Source organism: Maylandia zebra, linkage group LG2 (assembly GCF_041146795.1).
Source record: "Maylandia zebra isolate NMK-2024a linkage group LG2, Mzebra_GT3a, whole genome shotgun sequence".
Taxonomy (NCBI): domain Eukaryota; kingdom Metazoa; phylum Chordata; class Actinopteri; order Cichliformes; family Cichlidae; genus Maylandia; species Maylandia zebra.
The window spans coordinates 34,526,737-34,546,432 of record NC_135168.1 but is presented as its reverse complement, the minus strand read 5'-3'; the positions used below and the strand labels follow the sequence as shown (position 1 = coordinate 34,546,432).

The following is a 19,696-nucleotide window of genomic DNA, read 5'->3' as shown; positions in this document are numbered from 1 at the left end:
CTTAATATGACAGATTTACGGTAATGACATCACAGTTGCACAATAAGCGCCATGTGCTCCTAACATTAGAGTCAATTTTCTTGCAAAGACACACTTGGGGAAATGAAAGAAATATGAGTGCCGCTAAGAGACTGTGTGTAGTGTGCATGTTCACTCTGTGTGGCACCAACATTGTTCACTTAGATCTTCATCACCGTTTATATTAACACACTCTGGGAAGTACCAAACTACTTGAAATGAAATCTCTTTTGTGGGTGTATTTTAGACTTCTGTTTCCTGTGATGTCCCTTGTGAAACATTTATTTGACTAGGCTTGATGTAATTAGTAAATATAGTATTTCCCAATCAGTGGATTCCAATAAGCTTGTAAAAGGACTGAAAAGACACTTTTCATTATGCTCACCCTGGAGTTGTGGTTTCCAGGCATTTGGTGGAAAGTTTATTTCTATTGTGCTCTTTTCTGCCGTCCCTGTATTTGTAATTCAGCTGGTACAGAACAGGTCACTTCCCAGCATTGGCAAAAATAAGCAATAATAAAAAAAAATATCAGTATCAGGAAGGCTTTCACTGTAAATCGGATAGCTCAGGATTGATGTAAAGACAACTTTATTAGTGACTTTTAATATTTACTTTGAATTATTTTTTTTTATTTGTACTTCACCAAATGGAAACTTGTGCATTATATAAATAAATACTTGATTATGATCAGGTGCTTTATTTTTTAATTTGCTGACTAAAGTTTCAGCTGATTAATACAAAACCTATTCTTATATCATTTATATTATAACAAATATATGGACCTTTACAATTTAATGCACTCTGTTTTCTGGTCTTACTGACCATTCAGAGCACTTTGATTACAAATCACATTTAAGGGAAATTATACTGTACACAGCCTTCATTCACACCACATTCATTCTAATTCAGAATGATAATCACTGGTTAGCCTAACATCCATGTCTCTGGACTAAGAATGTCAATGAAATATGGATGGGTTTTATGCATCCATTCCTTTTATCCATCCAGAAAGACACACAGGCACAGGGAGAACATACAAACCACGCAGAAAGGCAAAATAGGAGCTTTCTTGTGAGGTGACAAGGCACTGTTGACGAGTATCAATGGCTTTTGCACAGCTGAACTCTCAAATGTGCATTCATCTTTGTTATGATGGCTTTATGCAGCCCAACCAGATGACGTTATCCATCTGCTTCTTCTGCTTATGGATGTTCTTGCTTACAGTCTGAATCCATTCTTCACCTTCTTAGTCACCCGAGGAAGATATTCTCTTTTCCTTTTATGTCGCATTAATGCGATATACAGTTCGTGCCTCCGGCTCAGGAGGCAGAGCAGCTCACCCGCTAATTGGAAGGTTGGTGGTTCGATCCCTGGCTGCTCCAGTCTACATGCCAAAGTATCATTGGCAAGATACTGAACCTCAAGTTGCTCTAGATGCGTTCATAGGAATGTCATTGTTAGATAGACATGTTGCATAAAGTGCTTTGAGTGCTCCAGCAGAAAACCGCTATATTAAAACCAGTTCTTTAACCATCTACTACTCCTACAGGTTTAAATTAAAACGTTTTTTAAGACCACAGTTTTCAAAGACACACTACTCTGTCGAAAAGCATTTGTGGCCAAGATCCCTCCTGAAACGCTGAGGTCACTTGGATCCATTCCTCCTGCCATTGCTAAATCTCAATCAAACTGGCCTGCTCGAGACTTAACTGATCAAGTGAGCTGCTGTGAGCATGCTCTTTGCCATCTAAGAGCACTTCACGGTTGTCAAAAAACAGAAACTTACTTGAGCACTGTGACATAAACCCAATGAAGACAACATTATGGTAAACAAATGCACCATTTTCTCTTTCATTCCTTCTTTTGCATTTCCATTATAACAATAAACACAACAGGAATAAGGTCAATTTCAACACAGGGAGCATCAGAACCTTCATATTTTCACAATTTCCTCACCAAATTGTGCCTAGTCTGCATCAGTTTATGGTGGTCTTTCTATCAACCAAAACACAAATAAGAAACAAAGCCACAGGGACAAAATATACTGGAATACACTGCAGGGAAGCTGCAGAGCATTCGGGATCACTTTCTCACACCATTTACTCTTCTGTCCTCTTTTTGCCTGGTTTCAGGCATAAAATCTCACCTGGAACATTGTGATTTCTTTCTGACATCAGGTTGGTTTTGTACCTTCCATTAAGGAAAGTAAGCTGCTGAATAACGCACGTGTCACCTGTATGCAAATGATTTTTATCTAACCTTGTATTTAAAGAACTCAGACATACTTCTGCTTATGTTTAAAACTTCCTCTACATTTACAGCATATCACACTTAACTTTGTTTTGAAATGGTTTCTAGGAAACCTAACTATATATATGTATGCATATACTGGAATGTGTGGCACTGCCCATGAAATGCTACCACAAAGAATCATTAATACTACCAACCATTATAGCAGTAACAGCTGGTAGTATAAATGAGCAGTAATTATTATTCATGTTTTATATCTGTTCTTCCTTATGGAAACATGCACATACTCTGCATATTCCTCTCTTATTTGATTGGGCAACCACATAAAAATCAACACTCAGCAAAGAAAATAACACTTTTTTTTATGTTTGTGTCATATCTTCCAGAGATACAAAAATGTACAAAACATATATTGCAAGCACAGTGCCCTGTGATTGCATAAGACAGAACGAACATGCTCTAAATCAGCGAATTGTCTCATAGATTTACAGTATTGGGTTTGTGCCCTGTGGCTTTTTCCCTGCCAAGACACATGTGACCTGATGAAGCAAAAGCCGGCAAGATCCGTAAAGGGAGAAAGACTATGTGCCTCCGTCAGCGTGTTAACCGTGAGCGCCACCAGTCTCACAACCATTTCTCTCTTTGCCCTCTCTTAGAGCTTCATCATTGTTTATAACAACACGCTGGTCAGTACCAGGCTCTGTTTGAGCTGGAGTCTCATTAGTGAGGGTGTTTTCGTCATCCTGAGTATCAGAATCAGCGTCTTTGGACTGTGCGTCTCCTGTGACATCACTTGTGCGATTAACAGGTATTTGAGTGGGAATGTTATGTTCAGGTGGCTTCAGGTGAGTTTGTAGAGTGTCAGTAGAGCTGCTGGAGTCTGACATGTCCTCCTTGGCTGTATCGAAGGACTCCGTGAAAATGCTCTCAGTGTACGACTGACTGGCGATGGTATCTGTCTCAGAGCCAGACACATCCACTGAGTCAGGAAGATAGTTATGGTAGGTTTTCCCATTAGCACCTAATCTAAGATTAGCGTCTGTGCATCTGTTGTCTGATTTCACGTGCATCCTACGAGTTCTTGGAGCCAAGTCATCTTCACTCGTCACACTTTCAGGTATAGAATAAAAAGAGGAGCTCGACTTAACCAAATTTTCTGTATATCCCACGTCAGCATCCAAGTTCCTTTCCATATTTTGGACGGCCTCTCTATCTGCATCATCTTTGTTTTCCTGTCCAACAGCAGTGCCTTCCAATCCAGCCAAAACTCTCTTCAGACTCTGGGCTCTGTCTCTGTAAACTTGGCACAGCTCAGCATCGGGCATGTGGTTGCCATGGATCTCGGCCAACTTCATGTACACCACATACAGAGCCTCAGGGTTAGCTTGGTCCTCAAGTGCTGCTGCCAGAGCCAGCTGGAAGTAGCCCACTGCATCAAAAGCATCCTGTAGAGCGAGCACGCAGAACAGAGGTCAGAGCTGGTCTTGTCAAAATCAAACACATAATTTCCACATTTGAAGGTTACATCGCCACGAGATGAACCTGAAAGCGATACTGTTTCTCAGCCAATGATTAAAACATGAGCAGGTCATTTTGACATATAGAAAGATAAAGCTTACATTTGCCATCAGCTTTGGACAGTGAAATCGATCATCGCCAACAGAAGAAGTAATTTCTCGAAAGTTCATTTTAATACAGAAAAACAAGCAGATTTTTAATACTGCCACTAAATCATTGGTTAAAGTGTAAAACAAATTACAGTGTGAGCGTGTGTGTTTCTCTTAACAGAGTAATATTAAATATGCCTGAGTCAGAACACACTCTTATTATATTTTCCTTTCTGGGATGATTTTTTCCATTTCTTTCTGAGAACGCTGACTTCAGCGAGATGAGGGAGAAAATAAGGGGCGGTGCGGTCGCTTCCCCACACAGGATCATTTTAGGAATGTGCTCTCTCTATCTTTCCCAATGCAACACTGTAACTGTGTCCCTTGTACCTTGAGTTTGTGTAGAGTGAAGTTTCCCAGCCTGCAGTAGACCTTGGTGTAGTAGCGAGCCTCCATGGGGTGCTGTAGGACAGGCGGACTCAGTGACAGCGACTTCAGGTAGTAGTTTTCTGCCATCTCATACTGCTCCAGACTGTAGTAAATTGTAGCTAATCGATGGTAAGCACTCCTCTCATTCACACTCACTCCTAAAGCAAAAAAAAGTCAATGTTTTTTTATAAAGTATCTTGCCAAGTACAAATACCACACTGTACCTGGATTGAGAGGATTATTACAGACATGAGGCTCAGGCACGGCTCAACTTTGTACCTGTTTTGCTGGCGACCTGGACAGCCAGTGTTGCGTACTGCAGAGCCTCCTCGTGCTCCTTTTCATTTATCAGCAGGTCTGTGAGTTTACTTAACAATCGAAACTCTGAGTGGATGTCATCAATGCTCCTCGCAAACGGCAGACTCCCATCCTGAAAGCAAATATAAGTAATTTTACTGAGAATCCAAACTTTCTACAGTTTGTTATTGAAAAAAAAAAAAAAAAAAAACCAAAAAAAAAAACCCAAAACAGTACACTTGAAGTATCCTTTTACCCTGTAGAACGGCAGAGAAGCCATCCGGTTCCTGTGACCTTTAAAGTAAACATCTCCTGCCTCCTCATAGATGCTCATGGCAAAGTGAGGGTCATTCATCCTTAAGGCTGTCTTTACTGCTGCCTGAAAAACAAACAAGCAAACAAAACAAATACGACAAGACACAAGTAATCAAATGTTATCATTGGATCTTATTTTATACTTCATAAGTAAAAACATTAACTGTTTAGTAAGGGAACTGTTTGCTGCTCAGGAATGTGGAATATCGACATTCCAGGAATACCAGATTTATGAAACAACAAAAGGCACTGAAAGGAAAAAGTTCCCTCTACTACTGTACACACACCAACACTCCTCACCTGTAAATACATGTCAGCCAACTCATCCTCATAAACGAGATAATAAATGCGTCCGACCTGTAGCCAGGTCTCAGACTCTTCCTCCTTCTTTCCCAGATCGATAGAAATTCTCAAGCTTTGTTTGGTGTAGTCGAGAGATTTACGAGATGACCTGCACAGAATGCACGATTAAAAACCATAAAATCTAAGACACAAATGTTAGGTTACAGATAGAGACAGAATCATAGAAATGAGACGCAAATCTTCACCTCTCATCGTTGAGTGTGAGGTAGAGGCTACTGAGCTTTTCCAGATACTCCCCCTCCAGTCTCTTATCCTTCAGTTCTCTGGACACTGACACACAGTGCTCATAGTAGACAATGCTCTGACCATAAAGCAGCATGTCAGCATACAGTCGGCTCAGCACCTTGGCCACCACCATCTGACCTATGAAAAATTCAGATCAACATAACCAGCTAATCATACTGGTCATACCTGCTTGAATTTTAATACAAAGTCCTCTGTTTACATGCAGTTAGTAGTTAGTGTGCACGAATACATGAACCTAAATGCATGCTTGAAGGTGCCATTTTCAGTGGAGGTACATTACAGCAAGTTTCATGGATGAACTTGTACTTACTGTGCAGGTTTTTGGCATGTAGTGCAATTAGTAACCCAATTTCATAGCATGCCCTGATGTCCTGACTCCGCCCCCTGTCTTTGTAGCTACGCCCCAGCCACAGGTAGGTTTGAACGTGCTCCTCATCTGTCGGGCTTTCCCAGAGATCCCAAAAAAGGCACATGGATCTAAAATAAAGAGAAAATAAGATTATATCAAAACTAAATAATCCTATAGACGCTAGATTTGTTTGATCTGTCAAAACTTAACTGTGGCAGATTTTTCAAAAAATGTCAAAGATCTGACCTGACCAGGAAGCGTTCTGCAATCAAAGACGCCCTCGCGTCCAGTGCCAGACACCCCAGGTTGGCAAGTGCCAGGGCCTGATTCCTTTGGTTTCCATTTTCTCTGGAGATTACCAAGGCAGAGTGGAGGTGCCATCCTGCCTCTGGGATGCGACCCTGACGCCTCAGACACAAAGCCAGCAGGTTATGGATCACACCTCGCTGAGTGGGACTGTCTGTTCCCTGCAGAAAGATGCGAAGGCACGTATTACCCATGACATTCATGTTTGTTTAGACATTATTCACTGCGAGTGTGTCATTCTTCACCAGTTCATCACTGGTCACTGTACCTGTAGTGATGTGAGCAGTGGTTGTAGAACACTCTGGGCCTTCTCAGCCTGGCCTGTCAACACCAGCAACCACCCAAGCAACACAGATGCCTCAAATCCCTCCTCCTCATTGATGTGGCCTCCTTTCTCCACAGCTCGTTGAGCACAGTGCAGTGCTTTATCAAGAGCGCCGTACTGCTGGTAAACTGAGGCCAAGCCCAAACACAGGTCCCTTTGGATCTTCATGTCATCCTCGCGCTCGGCTATTGCCAGAGTCTGCTGCAGGTAAACTACGATCTGAGCAGGGAGCAGTGAGGTTCCTTCCTTCCAGCAGGGGTTCAAACGAACAGAGTTCCTGATAAATAATTCAATCCTCTGAAAGACATTGTAGAGAGTGTGGTCCTGTCTCGAATCCAGGCTCAGCGAGGCAAGTGCTAAGTAAGGCATGTATTTGCAGTGATAGAGCCAGCTGAGGAGCCAGTTGAGATCCAAAGGAGCTATCGGTTGCCCGTCGGCGGCAGACAGAGTCAGCGAAAGAAACTGGAGCCGCTCGACAAAAGGAAGAGCGTCATCGCTCTTCTTGAGTAGCAGGAAGAGGGTGGACATGAGGTAGCAGATACGAGCCTCCAGGTGCTTGTCCACCATCACCACCGATCTCCTCAGGAGCACCTTGAGCAGTTCGACTTCATCGGTCGATGTGAAGGAACGACAGGGGAGGCATAGGAGCAGGGCGCTGGCCTTCTCCACAGTCTGGGGCAGCTTGTCAGTCATGCGTTGCTTCAGGTAAATAGCAGTGAGGTTTGTGAAGAGGGCAACCAGGAGCTGAACATCAGAGAAGCTGTCGACACTGACGCTCAGAGCTTCCTCGTAGTATACACGTGCCTGGGGAGAAAAGATTGTACACTGGTGTAGATCGAAAACAAATATGTTCCACCAAGTAAAACTGCAGCAAAATTCGGTGTTTCAAACCTATTTTCATTTAAAAGGTGCGACAAATAATTTGTGCACTTCATTTTATCTCTCTCCACACTGCAAAAAGCATCATTATTATTATTACAATATTATGTAAATGGTCATGTGTGGTGTCTTGTTACAGGCTAACTTGCCTTGAAATCTCTGTTTAGAAAACACTAAAGTATGTAATCATACAGCCTACAAAGCACACTTATGGTAAATGCAAATGAAAAAAAAAACAAAAAAAACAAAAACATGCCTGTGAGAACTTTAGCTTCCTGGCACATAGTCTCCCCAGGAGAAAGCATGCCCGCCGATGCGCCCAGTGCATTCCCATTCTCTTGGCACACTCTCTGACACTCTCAAGGTGACCTGACAGCTCGTCCTCAGTCTTGCCGCTGAAAGTCACCCACAGGAAGGAATACTGCAGGTCATACAGGGGCAAGAAAGCATCCTGGGGGTAAAAAAACAACAAACAAAGGGTTTTAGAGTTATTTTAGGCATTAACAGAGTTAACAGGAGGGCAAATGTCCTAATGAAAGTCAGACACAGGAAGCTCAACATGGCTAAGAAAGAAAGACTTGAGTAATGTAATAAATGAGGCAGACCTGGAAGTGTTCCTGGTTGAGTAGAGTCAGTGTAGGGTCACTGCTCTCTGACTCCTCCCCATCCCAGCTGTTCTCTTCCAAGAAAAGAGGAGGATCTTCCTGGAACTCGTCCAGTTCTCTGAATGTGTCATCCAGGGTGAAGGATAGGCGCTCTCCCTCTCGTGGCAGAGGGTTGAGAGAGTGACAGAGGGACAGATGAGGAGAGGAGCGAGAGAGCGATTGGCGAGGGGACGACTGGTGGGTGGGTGTGACTCCACTTCTCTCTGACATGATGCTTTGACGAGCGCTCGTAAGGCCTTTAAGATCTGTAAAGACGACAGGTATAATCATAAATCCTTTCTCAAGCTGCTCAAAGGCATCAGCATCGTAAACGTCAGGTTTCTTCTTAAAAAGTCATTACCATGTTTTGGCCGACTCCTAATGTACATGAAGTCGGTTTCATCCAGCCTATCTGGAAACACACAAGGTAAATCAATTCAGCATTGATTTTCCAGCTGGAAGCACAGATGGAAACTATCTTTCCCAGAATAAATTAAAAATACCGCCGCTATTTAGGAAACAAACATGACTTGTATTTCAGTTATGCCTCGATGACACGATCCCTCCCTTTTCCCCTAGCTAATTAAAAGTGCAACATTTCTCAGCGAGCCCAGTCATTCCTTTACCTAGCCTGTAAACGGAGCTGATGTCAGTCGAGAAAAGCCTTTCCAGCAGGCCGCTGTCGCTCAGCTCAGAACTGCAAGGGTTAACCTGAGCAAGGCTGGCTTTCTCCTCCTCGGTTAGAAAGACCAATTGTCCATCTCTGTGTAACGGAAACAAAGGCAGCATTATGATTATCCAGGCCTCATCACCTGATCCGCCCTGTCCAGACTGTGAATCCTCGAAATAGGATTTCATAAAAGATTAGCAGAAGACTGTAAACAAGACATAAGGAATGTAGATGGTATTGCGATAAAGTGATTTTCAGGTGAAGCGTGAAACATGTTACAATGAGACCAGCTAGTTTAAGCCACTGCCTGGATTTACAAAAAAAAAAAAAAAAAAAAAAAAAAAGACTTTCTTACAAGGGTGCAGTATTGAGAGGCTTGACGTGAGCTATTTGAACAAAGCCGCGGCATCCAGTTGAAGTGTGTCGTCCTATGAAAACACCCAGGCTTCGGAGCAACAGACCCTGGATCTCCACAACGTCACCTTGGCTGAGCGGGAGCTCATCTGGTCCCACTGGGCTGTAGTCAGCTACTGCCACACAGGAGCCAGTCACTGAGGCATTTAATGAGGTGAAGGGCAAAAGAAACAACACTTTTAAGCACACTGATTAGGAATTTGAGGGTATATCAGTTAGTTACGCAGTTACATTTCAACAGGCACTGTGGTTACAGTATGCTGTATGTGATAGCAAAGCTTTACCGATAGGATGCTCAAATGGTTCCCTTTCTGTTTGTGAGCATCCAGCATAGACTGGGTACTTCTTCAGGAACCACCTGACCAAACAGGAAGTATAATTTAACAAATACTGTACTCCACATAGGTGAAGTGGTCAATTTGAGGAACAGATAGCAACTTACTGATAGAACGGGTAGGGCAGGGGCTGCATGGCAGTGACGGGCACCATGCCATGGTTTCCTGTGGTGAGCAAGGTGCCCTCCCACATGTCGTCCTGCCCCGTGTCCCTCACCACCAAGAGGTCATTCTTTTGGAACGACAGCTGCTCCTCATCCTCGTCATTGTCGGCTCTGGTGAACAGCGCCTTAGCAAAGCAGGATCCTGGAAGGAGACTGATTTTTAGTAGAGAGAATCAGCTTCGCTATTCCCCCGCCCGAAACACAAAGAAACACAAAACCCGTCTTTAGTCATTGCTTATGATGCTGGTAAACGTTACTGCACTTAAGTTCAAAATCAGCAAAATTGCCAGAGTTGCTGCGCCCTCATTCAGTCACTGGGAAAAGATGGATGTTTTATAACCTGGCCCATTAAGTTAATGTAATTTTCACCACTATTTGCCAGCATTGCAGTCCTATTATGCATTCCCATGATGCATTTTGCCTGAAGGATATGTTCAAGAGAAAGAAGGGATGTCTGTGCCGCCCCGGCAGGAGGGAATCGATACACATTCATGGAGGAGAACAGCACAGTAAGTTGTACTTCATGTCGTTGTCTAATGCATTCAAACAGCAGATCAAATTTGGGATTTTGGTTTAACAGTAACTCTATAAACCTGATATGAATAAAAGTGTGATTATAATGTTGACTTGATTAAAAGTGTATCGTAGTTTCTAAATTAGTTTCCGCACAGCACAAAAGTGCTTCCACTACATATGAGGTGGGTCTGTTCTACAATTTTACTTAAGCTATGTGAGGCAACCTGTTCATTCAAGTCTTAATTGGGGTCACAAAGAAATGGATTAAAAATAATGGGATCAAATCACAGTGAACTCAGTTAACATCCTATAATTAACTACTTAAGTTCAAGCTTACTCTGACAATGACTCATTTGACTTTATCTTTCTTTTTTAAATCTCATTATGAATCAATAGATTAACATTTTGAAATACAGGCAGCAGCTTTAGAGTCTAAAGTATAGACTTCGGATCACTGATTTACTGACAGGATCTCATTTCTATTTACAGATGCTTAACCTTTTCCCTCCACATGTTATCCCTGTGCAATGCCAGGCCTGATAAAACAAACCCTTACATTTCAGTGACATGAATTACTGCGCTTACAACACTACTGACCTTCCTGGAGTAAAAGTCCAAGGTACAGTGTGGCCAGATGTTCCTCATCCACCGTCACACTGATCTGCAAGTCATTGAGCAGCTCTGGGTCCAACCAGAATGACGGATCGCAGAGGAAGTTTTCCAAGCAACGAGCCACATAGCCTGGGCAAGAGCACATGCAACACCAGATGAAATACTACTGCTTATACTCATGCCAACCAGTACTATTACTGTGATGATGGCACAACAAAGACGAAAAAGAGAGAATACAGACATTGAAATGTCATCCAGAAGGTTGCTTATTAGTCCTACCTAGTGCAAGGTATGTTGAAAACTTCCAGATTTCCTCTACAGTTTTGAATGTGAGTACAAAGCTATCCTTCTCAGCGTGGACAGAGACCAGACGTGCAGACAAGTCCTGCAGAAACAAAGTCTCACGTTACAGTAAAAAGTCATTAAGCCATCTCTATAAAGTGCACATTACATGTACAGTATATAATACTGCGTAATATGAAATCATTATATGGTAAAAACATACTACTTTTTCATTATTATATCAGACAGTTTAGAAGTGTAGGGAAGCTTGTGTGTCGTCTTCATCATAGGGACTCACTTTGAAGAGCTGTATGACGTCCTGGCTGTTGCTCTCCACCACTCGGAGTCGTGTGCGTAGCGCCTCCTGGAGGGTCCGGTCAGAATCTGCACTGGAACGCCGTCGTCCGGTGAACAGTAGCACGATTTCTAGCAAGAGGACAAAATGCGCTCTGGGGTTATCAACACTGAGTTCAAATTGGTTATAGCAGTGAAATATGAGGAATATAAAGAATTAGCCTTTTCTACTTCACTTATATTGTACTCAAAGTGCTTTATATAACATGTTTCCTTCACCCATTCACGCACATTCGCATTGTGATGAATGCACTGGAACACTTAAGGTTCAGTATCTTGCCCCAAAATACTTTACAGCACAGATTGGAGCAGCCAGGAATCAAACCACCAACCTTCCAGTTAGTACATCACCCACTCTACCTGAGCTACAGCTAACCAGGAATAAATATGGAGGGCATTTTAAATCCTTTTGTTCCACTATTCAGAGTATCTCCAAAAAAGTAAAACATAAAACCGAAACCGGAATAAAAACACATCATTTTCATCAAAAAAAAAAAAAAAAAAAAAGCAAGATTTTGTCAAATATTTTCTCTGAGAGCTTATATTTCAGGAAGATGCTTTGTGAGCACAATGTGATTCCTCAGAGGAATAACAAAGCTATTAGGCCTTTTACTGGACACTCAGTGTGGCCATTTAAATCCATTTGAGAGGAAGAACCTGAGGGAAAATGATGGATGAAGTTAAAATGCTGAGTGAGTAAAACATTAGCAGACGGGGAATGTTGTTCATCAGTATGCATAAATATAATATGCATGGGAAACGATCCTGTGTATGAAATTAGTTTAGCAAAGCTTATACGAAAGCAGGTTTTCCAGTAATAAGGCAAAACAATCCAGGCAAATAATTCGAGTAAAAGCGCCACAAAGTGTACCTGAAGAGAATTTGTCTCCCAGTGACACGGTACTTCCTCTAAGGAAGGCCTCCTTCCTCTTCTTCCAGTAACTGTCAGGCTCCACCGTACCTTCACCTGATATTACTATTGCAACATCCTCCTCTTCACCAGCACCTGAAAGAGGAAATAAAGTCATGAAACAGTTCCTGAATATAGTTTAGATCTTAAAATTTAAACAAGAAGAAAATGAGGAGAGGAAACTCAGCGTACTTTTGGTTAAGGCAGTGTTTCCTAAACAGCATTTTCACATTTGAGGTGTAATCGAGACGTGGATGTTGTATGTGGAAACTATTTTATCAAAACAGACAACACAAGGGCTTTAAGAGTAGATTGCTACTGCAATGCATGTTCCAGACTGGCATGGAGATTAAACTGGGAATGTTACCAGATGACACAAGATAGCAATCACTCTTTGCTATTTACAAAAACAACACGCTGCAGTCTGTATTTGAACAGGATGAACTCATGAATTTAAAAGTAGTTTCTAGACTTTCTTTCTAATATAGCCACAAAAATCCACAGTAGTCCGTCAACTGACACCACCCATCCTATCTTCCAGAGCCGGATGTTGTAAGAAATGTTTGTTTGTCAAGTTTTTCATTTTATGCTCAGTTTAAACTCATTTGCTACATACTTTAGTAGATTACAGCTTTAGACATATCACCAATTACTCTAGCACTTTTTCTGTGCCAGCCATTTAAGTAAACAGGATCTTAATCATTTCTAAACCTGCAGCAAGCTGAATGCACACGCTTTTTTTTTTTTTTCAGGAAAGTTGATACGGGCTGTCCCTGGTTTGTTCCATTGTGCAGGGAGGATATCCCAAACACTTCCTCTGCTTGAACACGGCGCAAGCAGCACCGCTCCTTCTCACATGAATGCTGATGACTTATTTGTACTCTAAACTAATCGGGCACTTAATAATGTTATGATTTCAAACTGATTCCAAACATCCGGCTGTTTGGTGCAACATAGCTAACACACCTTGAGTCATGATGTCATTTCCTGGGAAGTGTTCATTAGCTCCACCGAGAGTATATGGCGGTTCCCTCCATAGAGCATCCAGTTCGGCAGGAGAGATGTCTGGAAAAAGAAAAGCAATGACAATACTGAAAAAATTGAATTGTGTCTATGATCCTAAGCAATACAGCGTTAAATATCACAACAGTAATAGTCTGAAAATTTGGGGATACATGCATAATGTATTTTCTTTGATCCACCACTCCTGCATCTACTGGTTAATACAAAGCTACAGCCAGCAGTCACTTAGCAATTAGCTAACCTATCTTTAAAAAAATAAAAATAAATCAAACAAATGTTGCTTATCAGTACCCTAAATCTCATTACGATCCTCATTAATCACCTTTTTGAATACTTATAAGGTAGACCATTTCCTGGCAGGAAGTGTTAAAAAGTAACCAGCAAAGAATCCAGGAAGTTATTTTATTCATATCAAGGTTCATTAAGGAGGGTTTGCAAACTCAACAAAACAAAAATATATGAGTTGAGTTTAATATTTGCTTTTAGTCCTTTAATATATTTTTAGTCTTTAAGTCAAGATCCTCCTGGGTGTAGCTTTACCTTACAGATGGAAGAGAAGAATCTTCTGGTTTTTTTAAACAAATATGTTTCTGGGTGGGGAGAGTGCTGACATCACTTAGGGAAACGGAGGCATACTTGAGCTTTTTCGTTAGTTTGAGGAGTTGTTAAGGGTATACACGGACGTTAAACACACACAGGCCGAGCACGGACACACAACTGCACTGACATCATTAAGACCTCCAGGCTTACTCATACACACACACTCAGCTCCTCTGCCCCTGACTCCTCAGAGCACACATTTATGTCACCGTGGTCACAACATCAGACGCGATTTAAATTTTAAAAAGGAAAAAAAAAACTGTAATAATTCAGATTAGAATTCCACTTTTTACATGTGTTGTCAGTGCAGAACCACAAAAGAACATCATTATCTTGATGCAAAGCATTCACAAAACAATGGGAGCACACAATTTAGTAACACAGTATGCAACATGACATTATGCCTAAGAGGACAAAAGCCTATTCTTTCCATTCTACAACATGGAGGACAGTTAGCACCACTGGGACTGCTTGAGTCAACACAAGCAAAGTCATGCAGTCACAGTGCAGAAACACACCATGCCTCCCCCCTTTTTATTTGTTTTTGTTTTTTTTTACCTTCTTGGCTAAGTGTATTACCCATGTTGTATACTGATTACTGCTCCTGCCTATATGACTGTAGCAGTTGCTCATGGCAGCAGAGCACAGAGAACGGAGTGGGACCGACCTGTGAATGAGGAGAGGCACAGTTTGATGAGCGGTCCGCAACAGGAGGAGCTGAGGAGAGGTCTGCAGCAACAAGACGCCATCTGGCCCAGGAGTCGGCAGCTCCCAGAGATCAATGCCATCCCATCAGTTCCTCTCAGTCTCTTTAACAACAACAACTCCCTCTCTTCCTCTCTACTGGACAATTCCCGGCTCCCTTCCTATTTCTGTACTCTCCTTCCTGCCCTGCTCAGTCTGTCTTCCCACCAGTTAGGATCTGTCTCTAATGTCCCCCCCCCAGTATTAATTTCTCCTTCTTCTCTATCTGTCTGCTTCTCTTTCTAATATTTCTGTGTCTTGCTGTCTCCATCTTCCCCCTCCCACCAGTCTTGCTCTCTCTCTCCAGTAACTGCCCAGCCAGTCAGTGAATGCACAAAGCACTCTCTGCGATTGGTATGAGTGTGTAGGGGTTGGGGGGGCAGGCCTCAGTGATAGCGTTCTTATGTGTTGTGTGTGTCAGTGAAAATATGCACAGAATGTGTGTCACATAGACAATGTGTGTGTGTGTGTGTGTGTGTGTGTGTGTGTGTGTGTGTGTGTGTGTGTGTGCGCGCGCGCGCGCGCGCGCGCGTTTGTTGCTGGGATAACGTATTGCTGATACACAGTAAGGTGATTCCATAGAGGGACAGGCTGCAAGGTCAGTGCTAAGTGGGGGTAAGAGTTTCCTGGTGACACAGGTTGAGGATCAGTTCATCTCCAACACAGAGTTTAACCCAACTCAGCTTTCTACCATCAGATGGCAAAGTGATATGACAAGAGCACCACAGAAAAGCCTCTTTCTACAGTGTGAGGTCACTGAGAAAAAAAAAGGCTGAATGCTGAAAATAGAGATGGCGTGGTGAGAAGATCGTGATAGACGCCATTGTTCTCACTTATGAGACACCCCTGATAATTAAGCGCATCAAAGGGAGGGGAAAATTAGAATAATTGACCTTAGGCGACCCATTACCATCAGAGAGGGACACGGTAAATAATACAACAATGGCTCCATTGAGAATGTGAAATTCTCTCCATTCTTAAAACATATATAAAAAACACAGTTACCCATACTATGATTTTCTCTTCAACATGCAGAGTATAGACAGAAGTAGTTATAATTGACAGTGTTTATGTCAATTATAACTGCTAAACATAAAAGCTTAATGGTAACTAATCACTTTCCTATTTTTAATCTCTCTCATCCATGTTCTTAACCACTTATCCAATTCAGGGGCAGACACGGCTGGGGCCTATGTTGGCAGTCCATCACAGGGCTAATACAAAGAAACAGACAACTATTGACAGTCCCATTCACAACCAATTTAGAATCACCAGATCACCTAAATATGCACGTCTCTGGACTGTGGTATGAGGCCAGTGTGCTCAGAGTCAAACCCGACTGATATAATATGTTTAAGATCAATAATGATAAGATTGAATCCTGATATATCAGGGTTTGTTTGTTTTTTTGCTCGTTCAGACACTGAAGCATACATTTCCCTAACATTTGTTACCTGTAGTTACCCACTAACGTTCTGCACGACTCTACTCAGATCAGCTGTTATTGGTTTTTTGTGGCGTTCCAAATGTGTGTTCCCAAAAGGAAACTTGCAGAGTGCCTTCTGGTGGAAAAACTATGCAACGTGAACACTCTTAATGACCAATAAATGGGTCAGGCTCTACCAGAACAAATCACACAGGGACATGGAGAAGATGCAGATTCCACACAGATCAACCACAGCTGACCAGTCGATCTGGTCAGCTGTGGTTGATCACTGTGTATTATCAGATAGGAGGTAGAGAAGTCTTTACAGGGACTTTACATTAATTTAAAAATTACTGAAACTGAAATACTACAGTAGGTTTTACAGCAAAGGGTGTTTCCCACAAAATCAATGTGCACATATCTATACTTATCTATTCCAACACTTTAAATGGAAAGTGAATAAAACTACCAAAAAGTGTTGAATTGATGACACAAACATCACATGCCGTAAAAATAAGCTTATATGGAGAGTAAACCTGAGTAGAATTATGCATTTTGTTTTTGTACCCGAACAGTATCCAAGTTAAACTTTGAAAACGTATCTGATGACTGCCGGCAGACACAGCAAATTGCAGATTACGCCGTTAACCGAGATGGAGGGGCCAATTGATGTAATGAGGTGATAGAAACAGCTGATGCCTTACATGCCTCGTGTCAGCTACCATCAGATGCAATCACTGATGTTGGAAAACAAGTGCTTCCGCAAAATTAGGCGATGCAGAGGCCTGATATTCTTGTCTGTAACTGGTCTCCTCTTCTTCATGACTGAATCTGCGTGCCTGGTGAGACAGAAAGCTGTAAACAAGCAGGAGCCATAGCAGGGAATATCCTGACGCTCTCTGTACAGCCCTGCTTGTTTGCCATTGTTCAACAAATATCCAATCTAATAAACGCAGACTGGTCTCCAAGCTCATATGTGCAGTCACATGCACAGGCCGTTGTTAGCATCAAAAGCTAACAGCAGCTGTCTCCATAAAACCATAGATACTATCAATAAAAAAGGTAATTTGATTATACAAGTCACGTAAATCCTCTTTACCAAACACCTTTAGATAAAACTATTGTTTCCTCTAAGCGGCAGTGTTCCAAACCCTTCTTCTGAGTGAGGCTGTCACAACACTTCACTAAAGTCTCTTATAAACAATGCTTGATTGCTGACTTGTTAAGCCTCAGACACATCATGCATTGCTTGTAATAACAGGGGCTGTTGTAACTAATGACCACATACCTTAAACAACCTCCCAGTCTCCACACAGTCTGAAGCCACAGCCACAGCCTGGTACACTATTGTGACACTCTGTGGGCCATGACAATAACATCTAGCATAATGAGAGACATATGGTGTGATCAGCTGTGTGTGTGGCTGCGTCCAACTGCATGACTATGCAGGAGATGTTTGAGGTGAGGTGTCTCTGGGTGTACAACGTAGGCTGGTAGACGGCAAACATGTGGGAGAGGAGTTAGCAGAGAGAAATGTGAGACAGGGGTTATGAGCTCTAAGTTTAGACTATAACCCCCTGTTAACTCACTCACATGCCTGTGTGTCTGGGACGGAGAGAGCTCCCTGCAGGGAGATTCCCACAGTTACACAGAGACATTTGGATCCCTTAAACACACACTGTGGTGGATCACTGCAAAATGTGGTGGATAATTTCCACAGTTCATTACAGTCTGATTCTAAGAAGCCTTTGGATTGCCGCTTAATTGAGTTTTCTGACCTTTTGGAAGAATCTGTAACTATTTACTGTCAAACGATTAGTGAAACCGAGGAACTGAAATCACTACTTGGCAGCCACTGCTCATTCAAACGTTCAGAAAACTGTTTACCGTTTTCACTAGAGACTGACAACAGCCTCATGGTACAAAGTACAGCAGCGACTGCCCAACGGAATAAAGTTTATAACACCACGAAACTTAAAGATCAGCTAAAAGCACATTCTTACCTCTCTGTTGGTGCCAGCTCTGTCTTTTCAGTTCATTCCTGGTGTGCGTGGCAGAACATATCTAATGAATGTACCGTGAGCGGTAACCGGTGAGCTGCGCGTCATGACAGCGGCTCAGTGTGCTGTCAATCTCCGCGGGTGAAAGCAAAGGAAACAGCGAAAAAGTGTGGAAGTGAGTGAGAATGTGGGTGTATGCGTGGGTTTGTGTGCGTGCCTGTCGCTTCAAAGGCGATCCGAAACAGCGTGCCACTGACCGAGGAAGTTTTTTCCCCTGTAACTCCTCCTACATTTACTTTGGGGCAGTCGTAGGGCCTCCTTTTCTCTCTCTCTCTCTGTTTCTTCCCCTCTCTCACCCTCATGCATAAAAAAACTTCCTCTTTCTGTCAGAATCTGGAAACAGGATCCCACAGAGGACTAAACCGAAAAGAGGTCAGGTTATAAATATATCCTCAATCTATCTTCTCAAAACTATTCAAACCTGTTGCACGATTACAACATTCTTCGTAGTTAGAGTACCAGATGCACAATAATAAATACTTTCTCTCTTCCCATTCTACAACACCAGTCTCACCAGCTTGTCTTGCTGCACCACTAATGATGTCAGACGTTTAGATGACTGAGTAATCACCTGCTTTGTTTTGGGGTTTTTTTTTTTTTCTCTCTTTGTATTGTTCAGCACATACCTGACAAATCACTCATCTTCATTACAAAGCTCCTGTTTTTTTCACAGGCCTGCTCAACAAGTCCACTGAATGTGGGAAATGTCCAGAGTGATGCCTGGAAGTGTGAAATATTTATCCTGGCGTGCTGCATGACACTACAAAAACAAAACAAAACAAAAAGGCACAGCAGTGACCTCTTGTCATTCTCTTTCTGGGCTATGTATCTCTGTTATGCATATCTGTGTGTGCAGTGATAATAAACGCCAAGCCGGCAGTGCTTTGGTCTGCCATTTTTTTTTCCTGTTTCTTTTGCGTGCTTAGTTAAATATAAACTCTGGAACTGATTGTGTAGCCCCAAGTACACCACCACTAAGTCACCCTGAACACACAACATCGTCCCTGTGGTGCTCATGTGATCGTGCAACTGGCTATGCAAGGCTGGAGGACACAGACCATTTATTTTGCTCTGCTTCCAATAGTCTGAGAGTGTTGGAGGGGAGGGGGTGAAAGCATTAAATATCAGCAAATTACAAATAGCCAGGAATAAGTAGAAACAAGCAAGCACAGCGTTGCAGGATGAATAGTAAAACACGGAGTGGGTATGTGCACTTTCCCCTTGCCATGTGAGTGGACAAAGGGCAAGGATTGTGAGATTTAGTGAAGAATGCAGCACACTGCTGATCAGTGCTACTGATAGTGGACACATGGCCACGGTGCGAATGACAAACAAAAGACACATTATATCCAACTGATAAACAAATGAATGATAAGGCCAAAAACAACACAACCACGCACACACACACACACACACACACAAACAGTTTTGCAACACATTAGTAGTGCAACTAAATGATGTGTCTGTCATGTGTTATTTGTGCTGACTGTGGTTGTTTTCCACTGCTTGGCATACTTAAAGAAACAGTTTCCATTTGAAAGAACAGAGTGATGTCAGC

General features: G+C 42.3%; 1 protein-coding gene across 4 annotated transcripts; it reads right to left on the bottom strand.

Annotated features, from left to right (window-relative positions):
- Positions 1–699: 699 nt before the first annotated feature.
- sh3tc2 (SH3 domain and tetratricopeptide repeats 2) lies at positions 700–18,355 on the bottom strand. 4 transcript variants are annotated; one of them, XM_004541115.6, is made up of 23 exons: positions 18,082–18,355; positions 14,467–14,575; positions 13,252–13,350; positions 12,247–12,381; positions 11,320–11,447; positions 11,019–11,124; positions 10,725–10,868; positions 9,555–9,753; positions 9,397–9,470; positions 9,054–9,249; positions 8,655–8,791; positions 8,390–8,440; positions 7,990–8,294; positions 7,641–7,835; positions 6,449–7,309; positions 6,121–6,341; positions 5,836–6,002; positions 5,465–5,642; positions 5,217–5,367; positions 4,858–4,980; positions 4,584–4,734; positions 4,266–4,462; positions 700–3,713 (listed from the first exon to the last, which is right to left on the bottom strand). In XM_004541115.6, exons 2-23 carry the CDS (start codon positions 14,489–14,491, stop codon positions 2,871–2,873), a joined length of 4,686 nt encoding a protein of 1,561 aa, XP_004541172.3. In that variant the 5' UTR covers positions 14,492–14,575; positions 18,082–18,355; the 3' UTR covers positions 700–2,870. The 4 variants fall into 4 exon arrangements, with proteins under 4 accessions (XP_004541172.3, XP_004541173.3, XP_076747586.1 ...); XM_004541116.6 differs by lacking the exon at positions 14,467–14,575 and having other exon boundaries at positions 18,082–18,354; XM_076891471.1 differs by lacking the exons at positions 14,467–14,575; positions 18,082–18,355 and adding an exon at positions 17,367–18,064.
- Positions 18,356–19,696: the final 1,341 nt, after the last annotated feature.

What these genes read in the sequence shown, in the direction of transcription:
- sh3tc2 (XM_004541114.6), bottom strand. Translation starts at nt 14,696, where the DNA reads ATGGCATTGATCTCTGGGAGCTGCCGACTCCTGGGCCAGATGGCGTCT. An exon ending in AAATGACATCATGACTCAAG is followed by an intron (nt 12,382 to 13,251) that starts GTGTGTTAGCTA and finishes TTCCTCTTTCAG; the next exon opens with GTGCTGGTGAAGAGGAGGAT. An exon ending in CTCACACTCAACGATGAGAG is followed by an intron (nt 5,368 to 5,464) that starts GTGAAGATTTGC and finishes CATTCTGTGCAG; the next exon opens with GTCATCTCGTAAATCTCTCG.